Source organism: Nothoprocta perdicaria, unplaced genomic scaffold (genome assembly GCF_003342845.1).
Source record: "Nothoprocta perdicaria isolate Ctin4 unplaced genomic scaffold, notPer1 scaffold_410, whole genome shotgun sequence".
Classification (NCBI taxonomy): domain Eukaryota; kingdom Metazoa; phylum Chordata; class Aves; order Tinamiformes; family Tinamidae; genus Nothoprocta; species Nothoprocta perdicaria.
In genome coordinates, this window is record NW_020455656.1 from 77,499 (window position 1) to 96,254 (window position 18,756).

At 48.4% G+C, this 18,756-nt stretch overlaps 1 protein-coding gene across 1 annotated transcript in view; it reads right to left on the bottom strand.

Annotated features, from left to right (window-relative positions):
• CREB3L1 (cAMP responsive element binding protein 3 like 1) overlaps positions 1-18,721 on the bottom strand; it is a 46,171-nt gene extending 27,450 nt beyond the window's left edge. The window contains exon 1 of the mRNA XM_026045851.1: positions 18,612-18,721. Coding sequence (XP_025901636.1) covers positions 18,612-18,719 — 108 coding nt within the window. The 5' untranslated portion in view covers positions 18,720-18,721. The remainder of the gene's footprint in view (positions 1-18,611) is intronic.
• Positions 18,722-18,756: the final 35 nt, after the last annotated feature.

Sequence of the window (18,756 nt, forward strand, 5' to 3'; positions counted from 1 at the left end):
GCGGGCCGGGCTGCCGCCGGGGCTCCGCATAGCTCCGCGGGGCGAGCAGGGCCGCGGGGGTGCAGAGGCCGCGGGGCAGCGCGCCGGGAAGCGGCTGCTCGCCGCCAGGCTGCCGCACCGGAGCGCGGTGCAGACCCGGCCCGCCGGGCCCGCGGCTCTGTGAGGCGTTTGTGCCGAGCAGCAGCCGAGCGAGTGGGGCCTCCCTGTCCCACCCCGAGCCCTTGGCCTCCCCGGGGCCCAGGAGAGCGAGGCTTTGACTAACTTGTGCTTGCGCCCGCGTGGGCGCTGCGAGCTGCCCTGCGAGCAGCACTCGCGCAGCGCCCGCGCTCACCCCTGCCAGCGGCCGGAGCGGCCGCTGGACAAACTCGGCTCTGCCCGAGGAGCGAGCGGCCTCCCGGGCCCCGGCAGCACCTCCTGGCCACAGCTGGGCCTAAACAAGTGTCCCCAGCACTTGGTGTCTCCAAAGCACCACGCTGCCATCGCTACAGACCATCAGGGCATGTTAAAACCTGGAGCTTTTGGGAATGTTCCTACAGTGGAGAGACCAGGGAGAACAGGGCCCTGTATTTATTACACTGGGCACCCGCTGAGGCTCCAGCCACCTTGCCCGAGTAAATGGCTAGGGAAAGCCTAGCCCTTGTGTAACCCCCTCCAGGCCCTTGGCCTCCTCCGACAGCTAAAAGATGTTAGTGCAAATTATATACAGCAGGAGCCACTCCCCGCTCCGTCCGCTGGGGAATACAAACATGGAACAATTAATCTCTGTAGGGGGGAGGGAGGTCATAGGAATCCAGCTCAGACTCTACCCCCCCCGGGACTCCAACCAGGGCACATTTCTCCCAGGCTTTGCTCTTTGTTTTGGAAGTGCGTGGCTCTGCTGTTGTGAGCCTGAAGTTCACTGGGTCGGTGCTGTGCGCCCGCTTGCCCTCAGGCAGCCGCCTGGGCTCTGTTGCTGCTGGGCCTGCTTGCTGAGTCCCACCATCCGCTTTTTATAATGGACTTGGAGTCCACTCCAGGTCCAAAGTACACAAAATATTAAAAATATCACTCTGTGCCTACCACCTGGTACTCTTTTCCCCTAAATGAGCTGAACTGTAATGTAGCTTCATTTATCCCTGTGACTATGAGGTCTGTGACCTCAGTTCTTTGCTCCTTCATGTTCTTGTCTCTTTCCCACCCTGGTGCATAATGAGTCTCTGGAAGGAGATAGTCCCCGTCTCTCCTGGAGCTCCACTGCCTTGCCACTTTTGGCACATACCACTCCCACGGTTCCCAGTGACTTCTATATCAAACACAAAGGTTTTCTATTTTTTTCTCCTCATCCCCCACAACCCCAGTGGAAAGAAAAGCAGCTGACAGAATGTATGATACTGTTGAAAGCACACACACAATACAGACCACATCAAAATTTTGTAGCTGCCATCAGTCATGTAATACTGAGCTTGGGCTTTTCTAGTCTGCCACTCATTGGGGAAGAATTTGGTAGACACCCAGACATATGGGGAGTGATAGGCAGAGATAGCTTCGTTTTTAACTTAAATATTTTTATCCCTGAAGCATAAGAAATGAAAAAAAAAAGGTATATGGAAGGCTACGATCTCCTAGTCCATGAGTGGGTTTTCCCATGTCCCTGAAAGAGGCACTAAAGGCACCTGCCATTACAGGTATTAATTAATAATAATTATTATTAATTAATAAATAATAATTAATACAGCTATTAATAAAAAGTACTATATTAATACCTGGCGTTGGTTTCTTAGCAAAAATGAGACTAGCAACTGGCTGTGAGTAGCAGTGCTGTGGGAGGGACTGGAAGTCCCTGCTAAGGGAATGGCCGTGGGGCAGCGTAAAGCTCTGCGCGAGAGGAGTCACAAGGCAAATGGCACCGCGGTGTGGCCAGCCGTGTGCCCCAGAGCCACAGTGTGCCGAGCAGGGAGGAGGGTCAACATGTCACATTCCACCAGTCAAACAAGGCCCGATGGGCCCGAGGTGGAGGAGAGCTGGAATATGTAGTTTTGCATGGGACCAGCTGAGTGTGCAGAGACAGGAGCATCTCTCCTCCCAGCAGCAGCACCCTGGAGGATAAGAGGAATGCCTCTGCTTTCCAGCTAGTTTTTGCTGTGTGTACTCTACACATGCAATGAACATCCCAAATTTCCTTTGGCTTACGACTTGCTTGCAGCTGACTTGGGCAAAATTAAAAAATAAGAGCAGGATTTAAGCCATATTCAGAACTGGACACAATCCTCTCAAAATGAAACATTTAGGTCAGATATCCTTAACCCATGCTTGGCAGAGGATTTGGGGGCTATGTCTAGGAGTCCATGAAAGGTAAATAAAATGATTGGGCTTCAAGGCTTTTCTTGAGCTCTGAGAGCTGGAGATACCTGCCTTTTGCCAGACTATGCAGTCTTTTTTTTTTGAATTTTTTTGTGGCAGATGGGCTGTGTTTGAACAGAGGCATTCAAGACGGGAGTACAGATACCTTGAGGGCAAACTTCTCCTCTTTGCTGCCCTCCATCAAGCCTCCAGGATAACACAGTCCCCCGACAGGGACTATGTATGAGTAGGAGCTCAGAGAGAATGAAGTTGCATGACCATTAGTGCCTTCAGGTGAAGGAAAGTTCTCTGATCTCTTGTCAAATTGGTGCCTTCATGGCAGCTTCAGCTGAGTTTGCAACAGGTCTCCAGATATATCCTAACTCTATGCAGTGAAGAAGGCCCATGCATCTCTCAGCTGCAGTAGCAAGAAAGGGGAACTTCATGGTGTGAGGTGTGTGGTGGCACAATCCACCAGCCTGGAGGAAGCCGTGCACTGGGTGTCACTCCAATGCCATGCAAAGCTCAAACACATCCTCAGTCCCCACAAAGGCGAGATAGCCAGAAGGCACTTGGATTTCAGCAGCCGTACACATTTGCATGCAGCACTTTGCACAACCTAAAGATGCAGCTGAGGCCCAACCATGTAAATCTAAAGGCAAAATCTGCCTAGAGAAAGTCCACATGGATTTAATTGCTTGTGGCAGGTGTGCCTGGACAATTTAGGGAAAACTTCTGCTTGATGCACAGTGAAAGTCCACAGGGTGAACAAAAGGCTAGAATGCAGACAACGCGGGTTAGGGAGGTAATCTGAGTGAGCTTGTGCCATGCTATAGGAGGGCTTCGTCTGATTTCCTTTCTGGTAACAGGGTCTCCATAAGGACAGTGGTAACAGAAAGAGTGCAGAGAACATCAGCTCCAGTGATTAGGGATCTGAGAGAGCTAAGGGCACAAGGAAGAAGAGCTCCTGTCAGAGGCCTGGGAGCACCCGTTTGTGTCTCAATAAAGTCTCGGAGGAAAGGGATACATGGCATAAGAAAAGGCAGCAGGCAGAGCCCATAAAAGAAAATACTGCTTTGCTCTGCATGACTCTGTGTGAATTATATTGCCATGCTGCTATGAAGCTGAACTCACAGGATCCTGAAAAGACACAAAATACAACACAAGCATTCATTACAATTAAAAATAAATTAGAGAGGTGCAATCACACAAGGCAGTTACTAGTCAGTGGGACAGGGAATTTATTCCATAATGGAAATGTACTGCAGTAAACTCCACTATTTCTTCCACCTTTCTTGGAAGCTTCTGGCCCTGTCCAGTATTGGGTTGGAGCCATCAGAGTAGGCAGATTTCTCTTCCTAAGCAGCCTGTCCTGCCCTTTTGTCCTGCATGTTGCTTGAAAGGCAGCCTACGTGACAATAAGAAAGGTGCCCTGGGAAATAGATGAAATCTACTTTGAGAGATAACCAGAGCAGGAGAAAAGACTGTAATATCTTTATGATCAAATCCATTTGCCTTATTTGAACTATTTCTCTTTAATACTCAGAGAAAAAAAATTAGAGATAATTCACATTTTGTCCCCAGCAGGTCCCAAGAGAGCCATAAAGAAGGCAGGCCTTGGTTCAAGTTCAAAAGTGAAGGCAAGCAAACATTCCGGGTGGCTATCACTCCTTGGGACTTTGCTAAGGGCAATTACAGAGCAAGGAAGCCCAGACTAGGGTGCAGACAAACTGCAATACCCTAGATTTTGTGAGAAGTGAGAACAGGGACTGTTCTTCAGTGGCCAGGCTGAGCGGGAGCTGCTCTCAGCTGGATGATGCAACCAGCAGGTTGAGCGGGGTCCTGCTAGTTGCTGAACTGTCCAAAGGCCCGTGACGTGATACTTGGAGGCGTCACGGCATGGAGGGAGCCCTGCTTGAACCTGGATGGAGCGGGAGACAACTGTGTGTATGTGTGTGTGAGAGGGAGTGGGAGTGAGAAACGTTGCTGCTTCTGGGCACCAGCACTGTTTTCAAAGCAATTCAGCTAGGAATGCAGATTTCTGACCTCCTGCCAGTATCCCAGTGGAAAATCTGTGCCCTGAGCAGCAGATAGGAAATTAGACTTCAGCTCCAACTCTGAAGCTATCATTTTCACCTCAGTGGTGGAGCTGAAGAAGCAAGAGTCTCTGGAGAAAGGGGAAATCCTTCCTAGTCCTGGAAAGGTGGTAACACCCGTCAGACTCTTTGCCACTCTTGAGGCAGCCTAGAGTAATAGGAGAACAAAGGCCTGATGTGAATGAGTGAGATGTCAAAGCCAAAACTTTTCCAATAATAGAGATGCAGATTAGGTGGTTGGAGATAGCTCAGTCACATCAGACATGGGATGAAAATTGGTATCAAAGAAGAAAGGCAGTCAAGGCCTTCCCAACAGTTTTCTTCTTCAGCTGTACCCCGGAGCAGGACTTCTCCATCACAAGGTCCTCCAATTGCAACCAGAGTTTGCTCTTACTCCTGTTTCTAACCGGTGAAAAGAAGTAGAAATCTGAAGTCACTTGGAATCGTTTTGTTCAAGGAAAGTTAGAAGCTTCTCCTGGGAAGAAGAGATCCCATATTTCTATGAAGATACTAAACTTACTACATCCTCCCTGGAAAGCTGCTGTGTCCTAGCTTGGGCCAAGCCCCTGCGTTGCAGCATTGCAAGGGTTTCTGCGGAATGTGGATTTCAGACTGCGTTCTGCTGATGGCTTTGGGGCAGCAGAAGGAGCTGATTGCTTCCTTCATGAGCTGGAGGGCCAAGGAGAACTGTTCTGAAAAATGCAAATATAATTCCTTACATAGCTATGCGCAGGGGCTTTATTCATGGCTCCTGCAGGTCTTCATTTGCAACAGAGTCACACAGAAACATCCAGTCTCAGTTTAAAGACTTCAAATAAATCCACCTCTTTCTAAAAAAAAATTGTTGTAGAAGCTAAATACAGTCACCAAACGTATGAGTCATTTCAAACAGTGAGTGTCTAACTTAAGCTTCCAGACAAGGCATTTTCTCAGGCTTTTTTTTTTTTTTTTGCTATTAGATGAACAGCCGTTATTAGGAGTAATCTTCCTCAGAAGAAAAACAAGTCACCTTTTTAATCTGTGCACTGGAGTATGGTATACCCATGCTAACAGGTTGTTCTGCAAACAGTAAAAATAGTGCTGGCCATTTTGCAAGCAAGGAGAATTTGGATATCTATTTAGTGATTGCAGGTTATAGTCATACAAGTCAATGTTAGCAGCAGATCGAAAGATTAAATTGTCTTTGTGAATAATTAATTGTGGGATTTTAACACAATCAAGGCAGAGAAACTGAGTGATTCCTGTGGGAAAAGAAGTTACAACCCTGCCATGGCAGCTAGCACTGCAAAAGAGAAAAAAAAAACAAAAAAAAAAAAACAAAGGCTGACAGAAAATTAACACCAAATCTGTAGTGGTTTGGCTTTGGTCTTCCTTTCAGATACAGCAGGTATATATAACAGGTATATCATCCAAGACCAGAAGCAAGGTTAGTCTCTTGGGATTAATGGATGCTTTATGTTCAACAAAAGAGAAAAATGATCAATGAAATCTGCCCCGCTGCCCCGTTCTTACAATGCCAAAGGGCTTTTCCTGATTTTGGAGCTCTGCTTCTGCATACCATTCCTCACCAGTGCCCCTTTTTGGGCCCTTGCACACAAGCAGCCAACCCGCGGTCCGGCAGCAGACCCTTCTCATGCAGCCCTCTTCACTCACGCCTCTGCAGCCTGATTCTCCCTTGCTTTGCTTCCTCCCTTCTCTAAAAGGGTGCACACATCTGGCTTGCTGTTATTGTGTGATAAATCTCACCCTGCATCTTGGGTTCATTTTCTGAAAGTTTTGAATGGTGTCTTGGAATTGCTCTTGGACAATAGGAGCTCTTTGAACCAAGGCCAGCTGGACAGGGCTCCCCACATTGCAGCTGACGTGCAGGCTTTGACAGTCTTTCTCAGCTCTTTTCTTCTCCTCTTTTCTTCACAGCACTTGAATTGTCCTCAAGTTTTATTTTTGGAGTGGGCAGCACATTTCTGAATCTTTTCATCATTATATTATTATTAATTATGGTTACCATTGCTTCTCTTTCTGTTGGCACTCCTGGGTGGATCTCTCCTTCTTTCTCTTAATGTCTTGGGTAAAATTACCTTGGCTGCAACCAACTTAAGCAATGACTCAGAATCCCTGGCCCGCTCCCAGGGGAGATGCAAGAGTTTTGCCAGTCAGTTTATAAAGAGGCCATCGTTTTCAGCTACTCTCTCGCTCAGCCGAGCTGAGTCGGGTGGAAAAGCTCAGCAATGTGGTTCCAGTAAGTCCATCCCAGCCGCTGTGGACAGGCCAGCCCTGGGGTATTACTGCAAGCAGAGCCCTGCTCCCTCTGGATGCAACCGGGACAGCTTCTGAATCAGGCAGTGGAATTCTCCACTGAAGGGAATTTTGCTCCCTGGAGGTCACTGCTCCACTTCCCCGTCCCTAAGCTCCTGGGGGAAACAAAGCTAAGCAAGGCATGTGGGCAGGATGAGGCACCCCGGGAGAATACTGTGTGTTATTGTCACACTATTGCCCAATGGCTCCTCGTCCAGCTGCCCACATTTCCTGAGTCAGAGCAGCACGCAGCATTCTCTGAAGCAGTCCTCTGGTGTAGCTGACTAACGGTGTTTGAGGGTTACTGGCAGCTGGGGTACACGAGAGAAATCCCACCTTCCTCCCCTGGGCATCGCAGACCTTCCCGGCCAACGGGGCTGTTGGGAGTTGCTCCAGGACTGGAGTCAGAAGGGGACCTTGGCCGTTGCCCCTCCACACCTTGAATCCGTGTGGTGGATGAGAACACTTTGCTCCTGTGTGGCCTTAAGGATGTTAAAACAGCGTGTAGCTGTGGGGGTGGAATTGCAAACCCTCTCCGTTCTGTGGACTGGGAAGGCCTGAGGGGGAGGAAGTGACTTACCTTGGTGGGGAATTGCCAGTCCCTGGAGACCCTGGAGGAAAGCCAGGCCTAGCTCCCACCCGTAAGACTGTCCTGCCTGCAGTGCAGGACTATGCCCTGCCGGCACTGAGGGGAGAAGTTGCAGGGACCCCAGGCCTCAGCCCAGGTTAGCGGCTGCTGCACAGGGCAGCTCCAGACCGCATCCTCATCTAAGTCCCCTTCTGTGTTCCTGGGATGCCCACCTGATTCTCAGAGCAGCCAGGAGCTCTGGGCTCTCTTGTGCTGTGGTGAGCGAGAGAGGAGGTCTGAGATCCTCTGTTGCTTTTTGCTCACATCTACAAGATAGAGGAATGGATCTGGGGCTGAATAAAATCCTCCTGTACTCTTGCAAGAATGAGCAGACAAGGGGAGCCCACAGAGGCAGGAAAGGGATGGCCCTGCAGGCCCTCTGCCCAGCGCCGCTCTTGCTGGTGCTGCAGGCTGCCCTACTCCAGTGCTCCGCAGCAGCGGCCCAGAGGCCATGTCACCCTCCGTGTCACCCTCCGTGTCCCCAGCCCACGGCAGAGGGCAAAGCACAGCTGGCGCCCGCGCAGGCTGCCGCTCGCCAGCGGCCAGGCTGCCTCGGGCTGGCCCGCGCTCCGGCGGGATGGCACGCGCCCCTTCGGCTGCAGGAATGCAGGCCGCTGGAGCGGAGCTTGAGGCCCAGCCAGGAAAAGTCCACAAATAGCAACAGGAAATCAAAATGCCCGCTCCAGACATGCACCAGATACGAAGCCATCCAGAGCAAGAAGAAAAATCAAAAGCTGGACGATGGAGATTACATCATGCTATGGATAAACCGGTGAGCCTGTCCAGCTGGGGCCGTGCCAACAGGTCCAGATGGCTCAGGAATGCTCACTGCATAGCTACCTCTCTCTTGTCTTTACTTTTTCTTCTCTCTCCCTTTCCCCTTTCTCCATCCCTCTTTGGCCTCTTTCCCTCTTCCCTTTCCCTCAGAATAAATAAATAAATCCCCTGGCAAGTCTACATAATACAATTTCTTCAAATATCAGAAAGGCAACTGAGACCAATGGACAGGGCACCAGTCAGGACACAGAAATCTGACTCTTATCCACCGGCATCTAGGCTAGTGGGTGACTTCACTGTGTTGCTGCGGGGGTTGATACAGCCCTGGAAGCCTTCATGTCACCTGGGATTTCAGCCTTGGCCGCAATGGAGGAGGCTGCCAGGGCAGATCCCCTGGCGTCTGGAGCACAGAGGAAAATTAAGAAATGAGCATTGTGCTCCTGCTGGGCTGCAGCTCACCCCAGCTGCTCACAGCTGCCACGGGCTGCTCAGCCCTGACTCCAGGCACGGGGCAGCGAGAAAAGGGGGTTGCTCCCGCCGCTTGCAGCCTCTAGCTATCACCCACACAGGAATTACTTACAAAACCAGTGTAGCACTGCCTTTTCTGTCACCAAAGCTGGCCAGAGCAGCATGCAGTACTCAGCTCTTCCACTGTGATAAAAACAGGGCAAGAAAACGTATAGGAAGAGAACTAAAGGTGTGCGCTTTGCTGGATCTGCAAAAGAGCTACAGGCCATTTGCTCATTATTTAATGCTAATCCAGCTGTTGTACTGCTGCCAACTACATTTTACAAGTTCTAAAGAGGTGAAGAGGAATCAGAGAAGGAGAAAACAATTTTTGCATCACTCTTCCAAGTGGACGACAGCAATCCTAACTTCACAGGCCAGACACACTTACTGTTGGGAAAATACCTCTTGAAAGAGAGGGAGAAAGTGCTAAATTATGCATTGAGCAGCAGGAAGGCCTGAGAGGGGTGGACCTGACACTGCTAATGGACTGGTAAAGCCACGGAATTCTGATATTTTCAGCTTGTAACCTCATTTTAAAGCAGATTAGATATTTTGGGGCTCCAGGAAACTCAGCACAGCCCTGACTGCACAGCAGTTTGGGGCAGAAATGTAATGGAGTGCTCTCAAAACCCAAGAAGGAGATAGGTTCTGCAAATGAGTCAGGATCCGGTTGGTCAATGGAGAATAAGATATGAGTGCAACCCATTCACTGAGTTTCTAAAGAACAATTTGTTTGGTTTTCAGTATGACCAAAGAGGCCTGTCCAGCAACAGTGCGGGCCAAGTACTTTGGTTTAAATCTTGATGCTGACCAACTTAGTCATTCAGACTAATACAGCAGGATTGCTCTGTTTAGCTTTCAGGATCTGAGGCCAGACTCAGACGTGTCCAGGAGGGTGCTGCACCAGAGAGGGGTGAAGCATAGGGGTGACATCAGTTGAGGAGGAAGCTGTCAAACTGAAAATGCTGCAAGTGTCATCCATAGCTGCAAACTTTGACTCAGGAAGCAAAGTAATAGTTTCTACAAACATCTCCTGACAGATATCTACCAGCAAAACCCATCACCATCTAATATTTCATTAGTTTGTTTCACCTTCTGATTGCACTGCATGAACCAAGTGAGAATACGAATGTGTGTTATTCTATAGCCAGCAAAAGCTGCAGTGCAGCAAGTGACATCTTGAAGATCACATGCTAAGGAACTGGCAGAGCTGGGACTAAAATACAGTTCTCGTCTCTTGACAGTCTCACATCCCAGTCCCTGCTTGACTGGCCATAAGAAAATAAAATAAAATCGTTCAAATGGCAATTCAATATTTGTGGCTAAGCAGCACCTCATCAACTCCCAGCCTGCCACATTTGCTTGGAAAGAAGAGACAGATTTCCAGCACTCCCTGGGCAAAGAGCTCTCAGACTGAGAGACTGAAAAGGCTTTGAAAGAAATCTTCCATCGACAGTCTTTCCAAATGTCATAGCTAGCTCCCCTTCCCTGAACTGCTTACAGCCCCTCCCCTGGGGCAGCAGTTCGCTTAGCACTAAGCACCTGCCCAGCTCTTTTCTTCAGTTGTCATGAATTTATGGTGCTCATTTATAATTCAGATGTTCTGACATTCACCTATTAACTATGAAGACTCTGGACTTTGGTCCTTCTTCCTTCCACTTGCATCCTGCCCCAGTGTATCCCTATGAGTGGGAAAAGCTGTCCCAGGAGGGGGGGCTGTAAATATTGCAAAAGGCAGGAGAAGGCTCACAGGGTAGAGTCCCAGGCTTCCCCGAGCTGAAATGCTCCCACCTAGGCTTGCAGTGGCAGAAAAGCTAGTTGTTCCAGTGACTCTGTGGTGGGCGAGCTCCTCATGAGGGAATTTCTTTGAATGTCAGTCTAAAAACACTCACCTGCAGGGCAAAGGAATCCTAACAATCTAAGTGCTAGTGACCGAAATTAGTGCTATAGCTTGTTCCCTCCTGTGTAACATGCTTGGTAACTGGCCCAAACTGTATTTATCCTCCAGCCTCAGCTGCCAGGTTCCTCCCAAGGGAAACCTGACATTCCTGTTGCACAGAAGCTCCTGACAGATTGCTGAGCTGAACATGTTACTTTGCATCTATTCTAGGAAAACTGATAACTGATTTCTGAACAGGCTTTCCTTACTCAGGTCAGCCAGGCTCAACCTAAACAAACAATCATCCTAGTCAGGACAAAGTCACAGTGTAAAGAAGCCAAAAGCAACTTTGCTGAGGTAGTCAAGGGTGAGTTTCCTGTGTAGCAGGCTGGAGAGTGAGCACAATGAATGACCTCAAACAAGATATTTCACTAGAGCCCTACAGATGGTAGTAACTACCCCAGCTATCCCAGTACTGGTTTCAGTGATGCATTCATGTCAAACAGAATAGCCATCCACATCGTTTCCATCCTGTACAGGGAATTTCTGCAATCTTATAAGCTAAAAAGATAACATAGGATGTGTTTCTACAAGTAAGAGAAGGAAAGGAGTGAGACAGCTTGTGGATTTACAGACTTTATGAGAATGAACAACACATCAAGATCAGTGTCAAGCATCAATCACTTGAACACTGACAAGACTAGAGCTTCTTCAGATGACTTTGAAGACAAACAGCCTTTAACAGATTTAAGAAAAAAGAATAAAAGCAGAGATGCCAAAGAAAAAGAAGAGATTGTGTATAAAAATATCAGAAAGGGATGGGTGAGAGGAGAATGTGAGGAGGAGAGTTCAAGTAAGCTCAGGAGACTGTAGGAAAGGAAAATCTTAAATGATACGTCCCTACAGGAGAGGCAAAGCAAAAGTTTGTTTTCTTGAGCAGCTGGGAATAGGCTAGACAGATGTAAACATTGCACAGTGGACATGTGGGGAGCAACTGGGTTGAAAGACACAGCCTGCCTTTCAGCATACTACCTGCAGCTCCTGATGCTCTGGCCTTGCCCTTAGGTTCCTCACATGCTTTCATTTATTTCTGCTCTGAAGGCTGATGCAAAACATGCAGACAACAGCCTAAGAAAACATCTAACAATTCACAACGCAAGTTGAGCTCCAAAGACAGGAAAGTGAGAAAAGCACACCTGCAAGCACCCTCCTGTCATACTGCCAGGCTGAAAACACAATTGTGTGCAATTTCAGGATGATTTGGGGCAGAGGATTCCCAACTGTATTGACACACCATGTGCAGAAGTCGTCTCCTGCAGCAAGAAAGCCACCATGCCAGCATGGGGGGCAGCCAAGAAGTACTACTCTGGATCCACTGTCACTCTCACCTCTTGTCTCCAAGGCAGGCAGGAAGCCTCAGCAGTTCAAATGAGCAAAGAGGGGAAAATAAAGACCCCATCAGAAAGCTCAAGAGAAGCAAGGGTGTGTGGGATGTGATTAGGCCAGAACTGAGAGACTGGCCTGGAGCTGAGGACTACCACACTTGGCCCCACCAACAGATCTCTCTCCTGCAGCGGCATGATGTGTACACAGGGAACAAGGGACTGGTGACTCTGACCCCTTAGCACAAAAGTTTCTATGGGCAGTCTCCAAGACATATCAGGCTGAAAGATGGCTCTTGTTGTTTCTTAGTTGAGTTATAACAACCTCCTTTCTCATTTAATGCTCTGCTTGCCCCCCAGTATCTCTGCAGCAAGGAGAGTCACCACTAGGTTTTTGCACCTCATCTTTTCTTGTTATGATGGACCCTCTACAGCAGGACAAACTAATGAAGGATGCATGTGCTTTAGCATATTTCGTATTTCCTTACTAAAATGCAATGTGTAAACCAGTCTTGAGAATCAAATCACCTTCATATCAAGTGTAATCCTGAACATGTGCCTATGAGAAGAGAATTTGCCCTGTGGCCGCCAGGGAGACTCTATCAGACACTACCAGCGAGTGATGTATTTTCATTCACTTCCTTTATAGTACAAGAATTCTTAAATGTTGAATAAATAATATGCTAAATGCTAACTAAATACTACCATCTTCAAACTTACAGGGATATGCTAAAAACAAATGGAGGGAGCAAAACTCTTTTCAGTGGTGCACAGTGATAGGAAGAAGGGCAATGGGCACAAACCAAAACATAGGAAGCTCCATCTGAACACAAGGTAGAAATTCTTTACTGTGAAGGTAGCAGTATTGGAACAGATTGCTCAGAGAAGCTGTGGAGTCTCCATCCTTGGACATATTCAAAAGCTGTCTGGAAACAGCTCTCGTCAACATGGTCTAGGTTGGACCCAGCTGGAGGGTTGAACTAGATGATGTGCAGAGGTCGCTTCCAGTTCCAACCATTCTGGGATTCTGTGAGCCCTGGATCAGAAGTTTCTCAGAGGAAACAGAGAAGTATGAGGTATTTTCAATAGTGAAACTCTATCCGTAGCTATGAAATCACTCTTTCTAGAATTTCCCTTAAGGACTCTGCTTTAGAACAATCTCTTCTTTCTTTATTTGCTACTACATGCAACTTAACCCTCTCTTCCAGAGCCAGGTCCATTGCAGCCTTTGGCAGAACCTGTGCAGTGCCAGAGGGGCAGCACCCTGCACTCTGCATTTCTGAACCCAACACTCATGGGATGGTGATTGAGAATCCACCAGGCACCACGGCATTTCCCCATGTCCTCGTGGTCCTCAATGACCAAATGACATGATACTTTCTAACAAGCACCTAACAGGAGCACTGCTAAGATTTCCTAGGATATTCAGGTTACCAGATAAGAACCCCGGGTTTCCTTCTCTCTGAGAGCAGTGGTGGCAACGAACGACTGCCACATGGCAGAGGGGCTTGTGGCTGCCTGGCAGGCATGGCTGGAGCCAAATGCATCTGCAGCATCTCCCAGCTGGTGCTGCTGACACCCTTGCGGGGAGGGACTGTGTACACAGATGTGCTTCCCCCTGCCAAATGTTGCCTCTGTTTACTCTGCAAGCTTTTCACCGAAGTCCTTCCTGCTTCTCCCCATCAAGATGATTGTTTAACTCTTTTTTGGACACATGCCTTTCTGTGCTCCTGCTCTGAATTATAAACTCTCTCTTAGCTTGGGCCTATCAGCATAGCTGAAGGGTTATTCAACTTTGGCTGAGATGAGTGTTTTGAGCAGCAGATTCCCAGCATGTCCTGGCAGTTTTCCAACAGGTGAACATTTTTATTCAGGTAGAGTATTCCAAATGTTTCTCAGTTTCTTTCTGGATAGAGAGATACACACATGATCCCTAGTTGCTTTAAAAGGAGTATTTGCCTGGAGACTTCCAAAAGAAGTTCACATTTCTCTCTCTCTTCATTTCCAATTGAAATGGAAAGACATTTCCTGGTGAAGACTCTGTGGTGATGATGATGTAGGCTCAGAGCTCCATGAACTACTGTGTTCAACTATGTTGGTTTTCATCCTGCAGGTCTAAGTCCAACTACAAGATGTCAAGCAGCAACTTGGAGATGAGGTGAAAGAACTATAGGATAGATCCAGAGAGACTTGTGAAATAAGAAAAATCTGTAAACTATTAAGATTTATTTTCTTCAGGCAAGATCTGATATCTGCCCCAGTTCTCGATGTAGCTGTAGTTCAGATCCCACAGGAAGCTCTGGCAAGTTCTAAACAAAATTTAAAGAAAAAAGCCTTGCCTTGCACAGTACTTGGCTGAGTAGCCAGGGATGTCTCACTGACCAAACTTCACTATGTATGTAGAACAAAAAATGATGATATTTTCTGCATGTATCCCCACACAAGACTACAGTCAATCCCAGAAACAGGTGTCTGCCTCCCATTACAACTGAGCTTTCTTCTGTAGCAGCTGGAAGGAACGAGAAATGGATGAGAAAATGTGCCTGAGATCTTCATCTTCACTATGTGGAGAGGTGCTGGGAAGAAACTTACTCAGCATGAAACTCAAAGGGCAGCAAAAGACCTAAGCACCACTTGAGCGTTCTTTATGTCTGATTAGTAGGCATAAGAGGAATAGAAGTGTGCACAGGCCTTTTGCAAGAGTGACAGTCAGCCGTAGGAAATACCTTCTATTTACCTTCGGGGGGGCTCCCTCTGCGAGTTCTGCCAGCACTGCTTTTAGCACAACTACATACAACCCAGATGCCTTCCTGATGTCAGTGGCCCATGACAATATTAGTGGAAAGCGCAGGCAATAGGCACTAAACTCAATATACGCCCAAGGAATGACAAGCAATGCAATGACAAGCAAGTTCTTTTGCCATTCTGCTGTAGGAATCTGCCATTCTGAAGGCGAGTAGGCTTCAGGAAACACCACTGGTCACGTTGCCTCGGCTTACGATAACACGGTGAAAGAGAGCACATTGCAGCGCGTTCTTAGACTCGAATCCAAAGCTGTGTTTACGTGAACATGCAACCTCCAAAGCCACTTTTAAAGATATTTTTCATACTTTGGAATACAGAAACATAGAAAAACCTCAACCCAGTGGGGTACAGTGTTAAAAAGAAACACATGCATCCTGTTGTACTGGTTTATCCTGGTTTCATTCTGACACTGGAGTGTCATAAACCAAATGGAGCATTGTAGTAAATCTGACTCAAAACACAAGCATTTTGAAGAGTTTTGCAATGCTGATAAGAGCTGAGGGAGAATGAAAGAGCTCTCTGATTGCATCTATAAAAGACTGTAAATGAAGTGATGGGTCCTAGCAATATGTAAGCAAAACTAGAAATATGGAAGGGTTGTTTGGACTGAACAGGAGATAGACAGGTGGAATTGATAAGTAAACATTTCATGAAGGGTTAGCCTTATTTAGGATAAGCTCTTTCTGGCAAGAGAAAGGCAGAAAGATAAGCAAAATTGTCTAGATTTGATAGCAGGCAGTAGCTTCCTGAGTAAAAGGAGACTGTTACAGGTACTAGCAGTCACTGTATGCAAGTTTTGTTAGAAGAAGCGAAGTGAACTAAGAAGTATTTTGCATCCCTTGAAGAACTCCTCCAAATACCAAGTAGACATTGGTCTTGTTAAGTTTTTCAAAACAAAACATCATATAACCATAGACTCAGGCGGTGTGGGTGGGGCCTTGGGAGGTCTCTCGTCCAAACTCCTGCTCCAAGCAGAGCCAACACTAAATGCAGACCAGGTTGCCCAAAGCTTTATCCAGTCAAGTCTTGGAAACCTCGAGGGAGGGAGTTCCTACAGCCTCTCTGGGTAGCCTGCTTCATTCTTACTTGCTTGCACAGGGAAAATTGTTTCCTTGCACCCAGTCTAAGCCTTCCCTCTTCTAGTCTCACTCTCCTACCATGTGCTTACACAAAGAGAGTGTCTCTATTGTCTCAATAACTTTTTTTGCAAGTGCTGGCAGCCTCTTAGGTCACACTAAACCTTGGCCCAGGCCCATGAGCCTCTCACAAGCATCACAAAGTCCGTATACTCTCCCTGACTCACTCTCCCTTAATGATTCTCCCTTGGACTCACTCTAATTTATCAACATCTCTAGCCTGAATGGCAGGCCCCAGACTTATTCAAACCACTATCAAAAAAAAAAAAATCAACCACACAGACCTCTTCAAGGATATATCTACAGATGTGCTGCCATTGTTTCACTTTGTCCCATCATCAAATGAATATAGAGAATCATTTTTAAAGGACGTGATGATTAGATAAGAGTGCTGGCATTCAAGGAAAGAGAGCAATTCAGAATAATATAATTCTCATCCCAAATGAGCATGGCCTCATCAGGAGGCCTTGGGAATGAACCTTCAGGAATATGAAGGTTCTTACATCCTTTCTTTCTTTCTGTTTCAATTCTGAACAGAAGAAATCTCCCTAAGAAAAAGTTTCATAGTGGCCAAAATTCCTGTTCTAAAAAACAAAAGTTGCTGAACAATGTCTGGAAAAGTTTGCCCATCTTTGAAGCAAAGGCACTGGCAACTCTAAGCACTATTGTACATCATGATGCTCTGCACAGTTCTGTGTGTCTGTGAAGATCTTCTTAAAAGATTTCAAGATCCCATTAGAATTGCTGAATTCAGTAATAAAGTGTAACATATTCCTTTCCACCATTTTATCATGCAGAACTAGAACAAGGAAAGTGATAATATATTATGTTCTGTCTCATATAATCAACAGATTTGATAGTTAAGCAATAACTACAGATTCTCCTCTGTTTATCAAAACAGGAAGAAAGGGTATTAGCTTGAGTCTCATTTTCCAGGGAAGTTTATGGTGCTGGAAGTTGGGGAGGAGGGAAAAAAAAAAGCTTTTTTTTTTCTTCTGGTAAGATAAGCAGAGCCAGAGTCAGTGCAACCTAATGAAAGTGGACGAGGCGACTTCATTAAGCAGTACTGCAAGCAGAAAGGCCATTTAAATGAGGTAGGAAAGAGCCAGTGTCTTCATGGTCAGCGCGTACTTTAAACACACTGTCCTGGCAGGTGGCACCAGATGGCACTCTTACACAAAAGCTTCTTTTTTACATAGTCTGCTCACACAGAGGATGTATTCAAACTATAAGCAGGTAGCTGGTATGTTTTTAAGGAGTTCCTTGCCTCCTTATTGCAGCCTACATTGCACCTATACTAACGGACCGATGTCCTTCTGTATTGTTTTCTTTAAGGTAAGGGGATAAATGGTCCTGGCAAAAAGCAGAGCTTCATTCACGTTCGATGTAGATGGCATTAAGGAAAGCACAAGGCTCGTAACAGCAGACGTGAGCAAACAAGCCCTCGCGGCGCAAGCAAGCACGGTCCCAGGGTGACTTGCCACTGACTGCTCCGAGAGCGAGGCCAGAGTCGGCTGCTCCCATGGTCCCCAGCTGGCGTCAATCCCTGAGGCACAGCAGCCGCTTGGAAACTAGGAGTCACTGAGATTTCTGAGAGGCACCGTTGGCTGCTGATAATCTCTCTTCCAGACCCAGTGGGTCTCCATGCACCAAGTGAGGTGTACGTAACATATATGCAAATCTTGCTTCTCTACTCTCTCCTCCACAAGTCAGGCAGCATAAAAGGCTTCAGGCTTCTGCTTAGGAAAGCAGAAGTGGATTTATACAGGTACTTAATGGTTAGAGCTCCCTTCTCCCTGCCTCCCGCTCCTGTGTCTTGGTGGTGGCATCACCCCTGCTCCCACTGCATGGTTGGTGCTCAGAAAGGCTTCTGGTGCTGCAGTGGGAGCCCAGCAGGTGCCAATACTCTGGCAAGGGAATGCCAAGTCCGGGCTACAATCCCTCTGCCTGGAAGCATGGGCTGTGGAAGGCACGTCCTGTGGCTGAAGCTGCTCAGAGGCTGGGGAAGCCCTGAGTGCAGGCAGTGCCTCCTTGCCGAGTATGGAAGGATCCCCCCACCCTCATCCCAACCCACCCATGACGTGCAGCCCTTCCCTTTCTTCAAGGCAGCACCCTCCCTGGCAGAGGGGCAGCGGGGTTGGCAGCGCAAGCTTCCACCAAAAGCACAGCCCCTGTTGCTCAGCGGGACAGCAAGGAGCCTAAGGGCAGGGTTCCCGACAGCAAGGAGCCTAAGGGCAGGGTTCTGGAGCGGCGGGGCTCAGGGCTCGCGTGACTCCACAAGGAGGCTGGGCAGTTTCCCTAATGCCAATGTCCCTTTGGTTTCTTGGGGCAATACATTTTTCTCTCAAGTCACTTTCCCCCCTCACCCTTCTCTCCAAAGTAAAGCATCCCAGCGCTACCAGGTGGGAGATGCTTCATCTCCCAAATTCCACGCTGCAAAGCAGTTTCAAGCACATGGGAAGCAGCGCGGAGCGGAAAGGTGTCCCGCCACGGCCCGCCCGCGCCTGCCGCGCTGCGCGAGCGGAGCCGCGGCGCCCTGTGCACTCCCCCGGCACCGCGCGCCTCTCCCCGAGGCACGAGGCTCAAAAAAACGGGCATTTTAGGAGAAACAGAAGGAATCCTGAGCAGGCGCCTCCGGCGCGCGCCGCGGGGCGCTGCGCGATGCCCGGTGCCGTGGGGTGCGCGGGGCTGGCACCGCGCTCAGGCCCCCGCGGGTGCCGCCGCCGCAGCCGGGACGCGCCGAGTGCCCCCCGCGCGGCCCGTCCCTCCGCGGGCGCCGCGTACCACATTGCTGAGGAAATCCGCCTCGCTGAAGTCGCCGAGGTCGAGGAAGCCGGCGCCGGCGGCGGGGAAGAGCCGCTCGGCGGGGAAGGGCTCCAGGATACTGTCCATGGTGCCCGCGGCGGCTCGGGGGGCTCCGCGGGCGGGC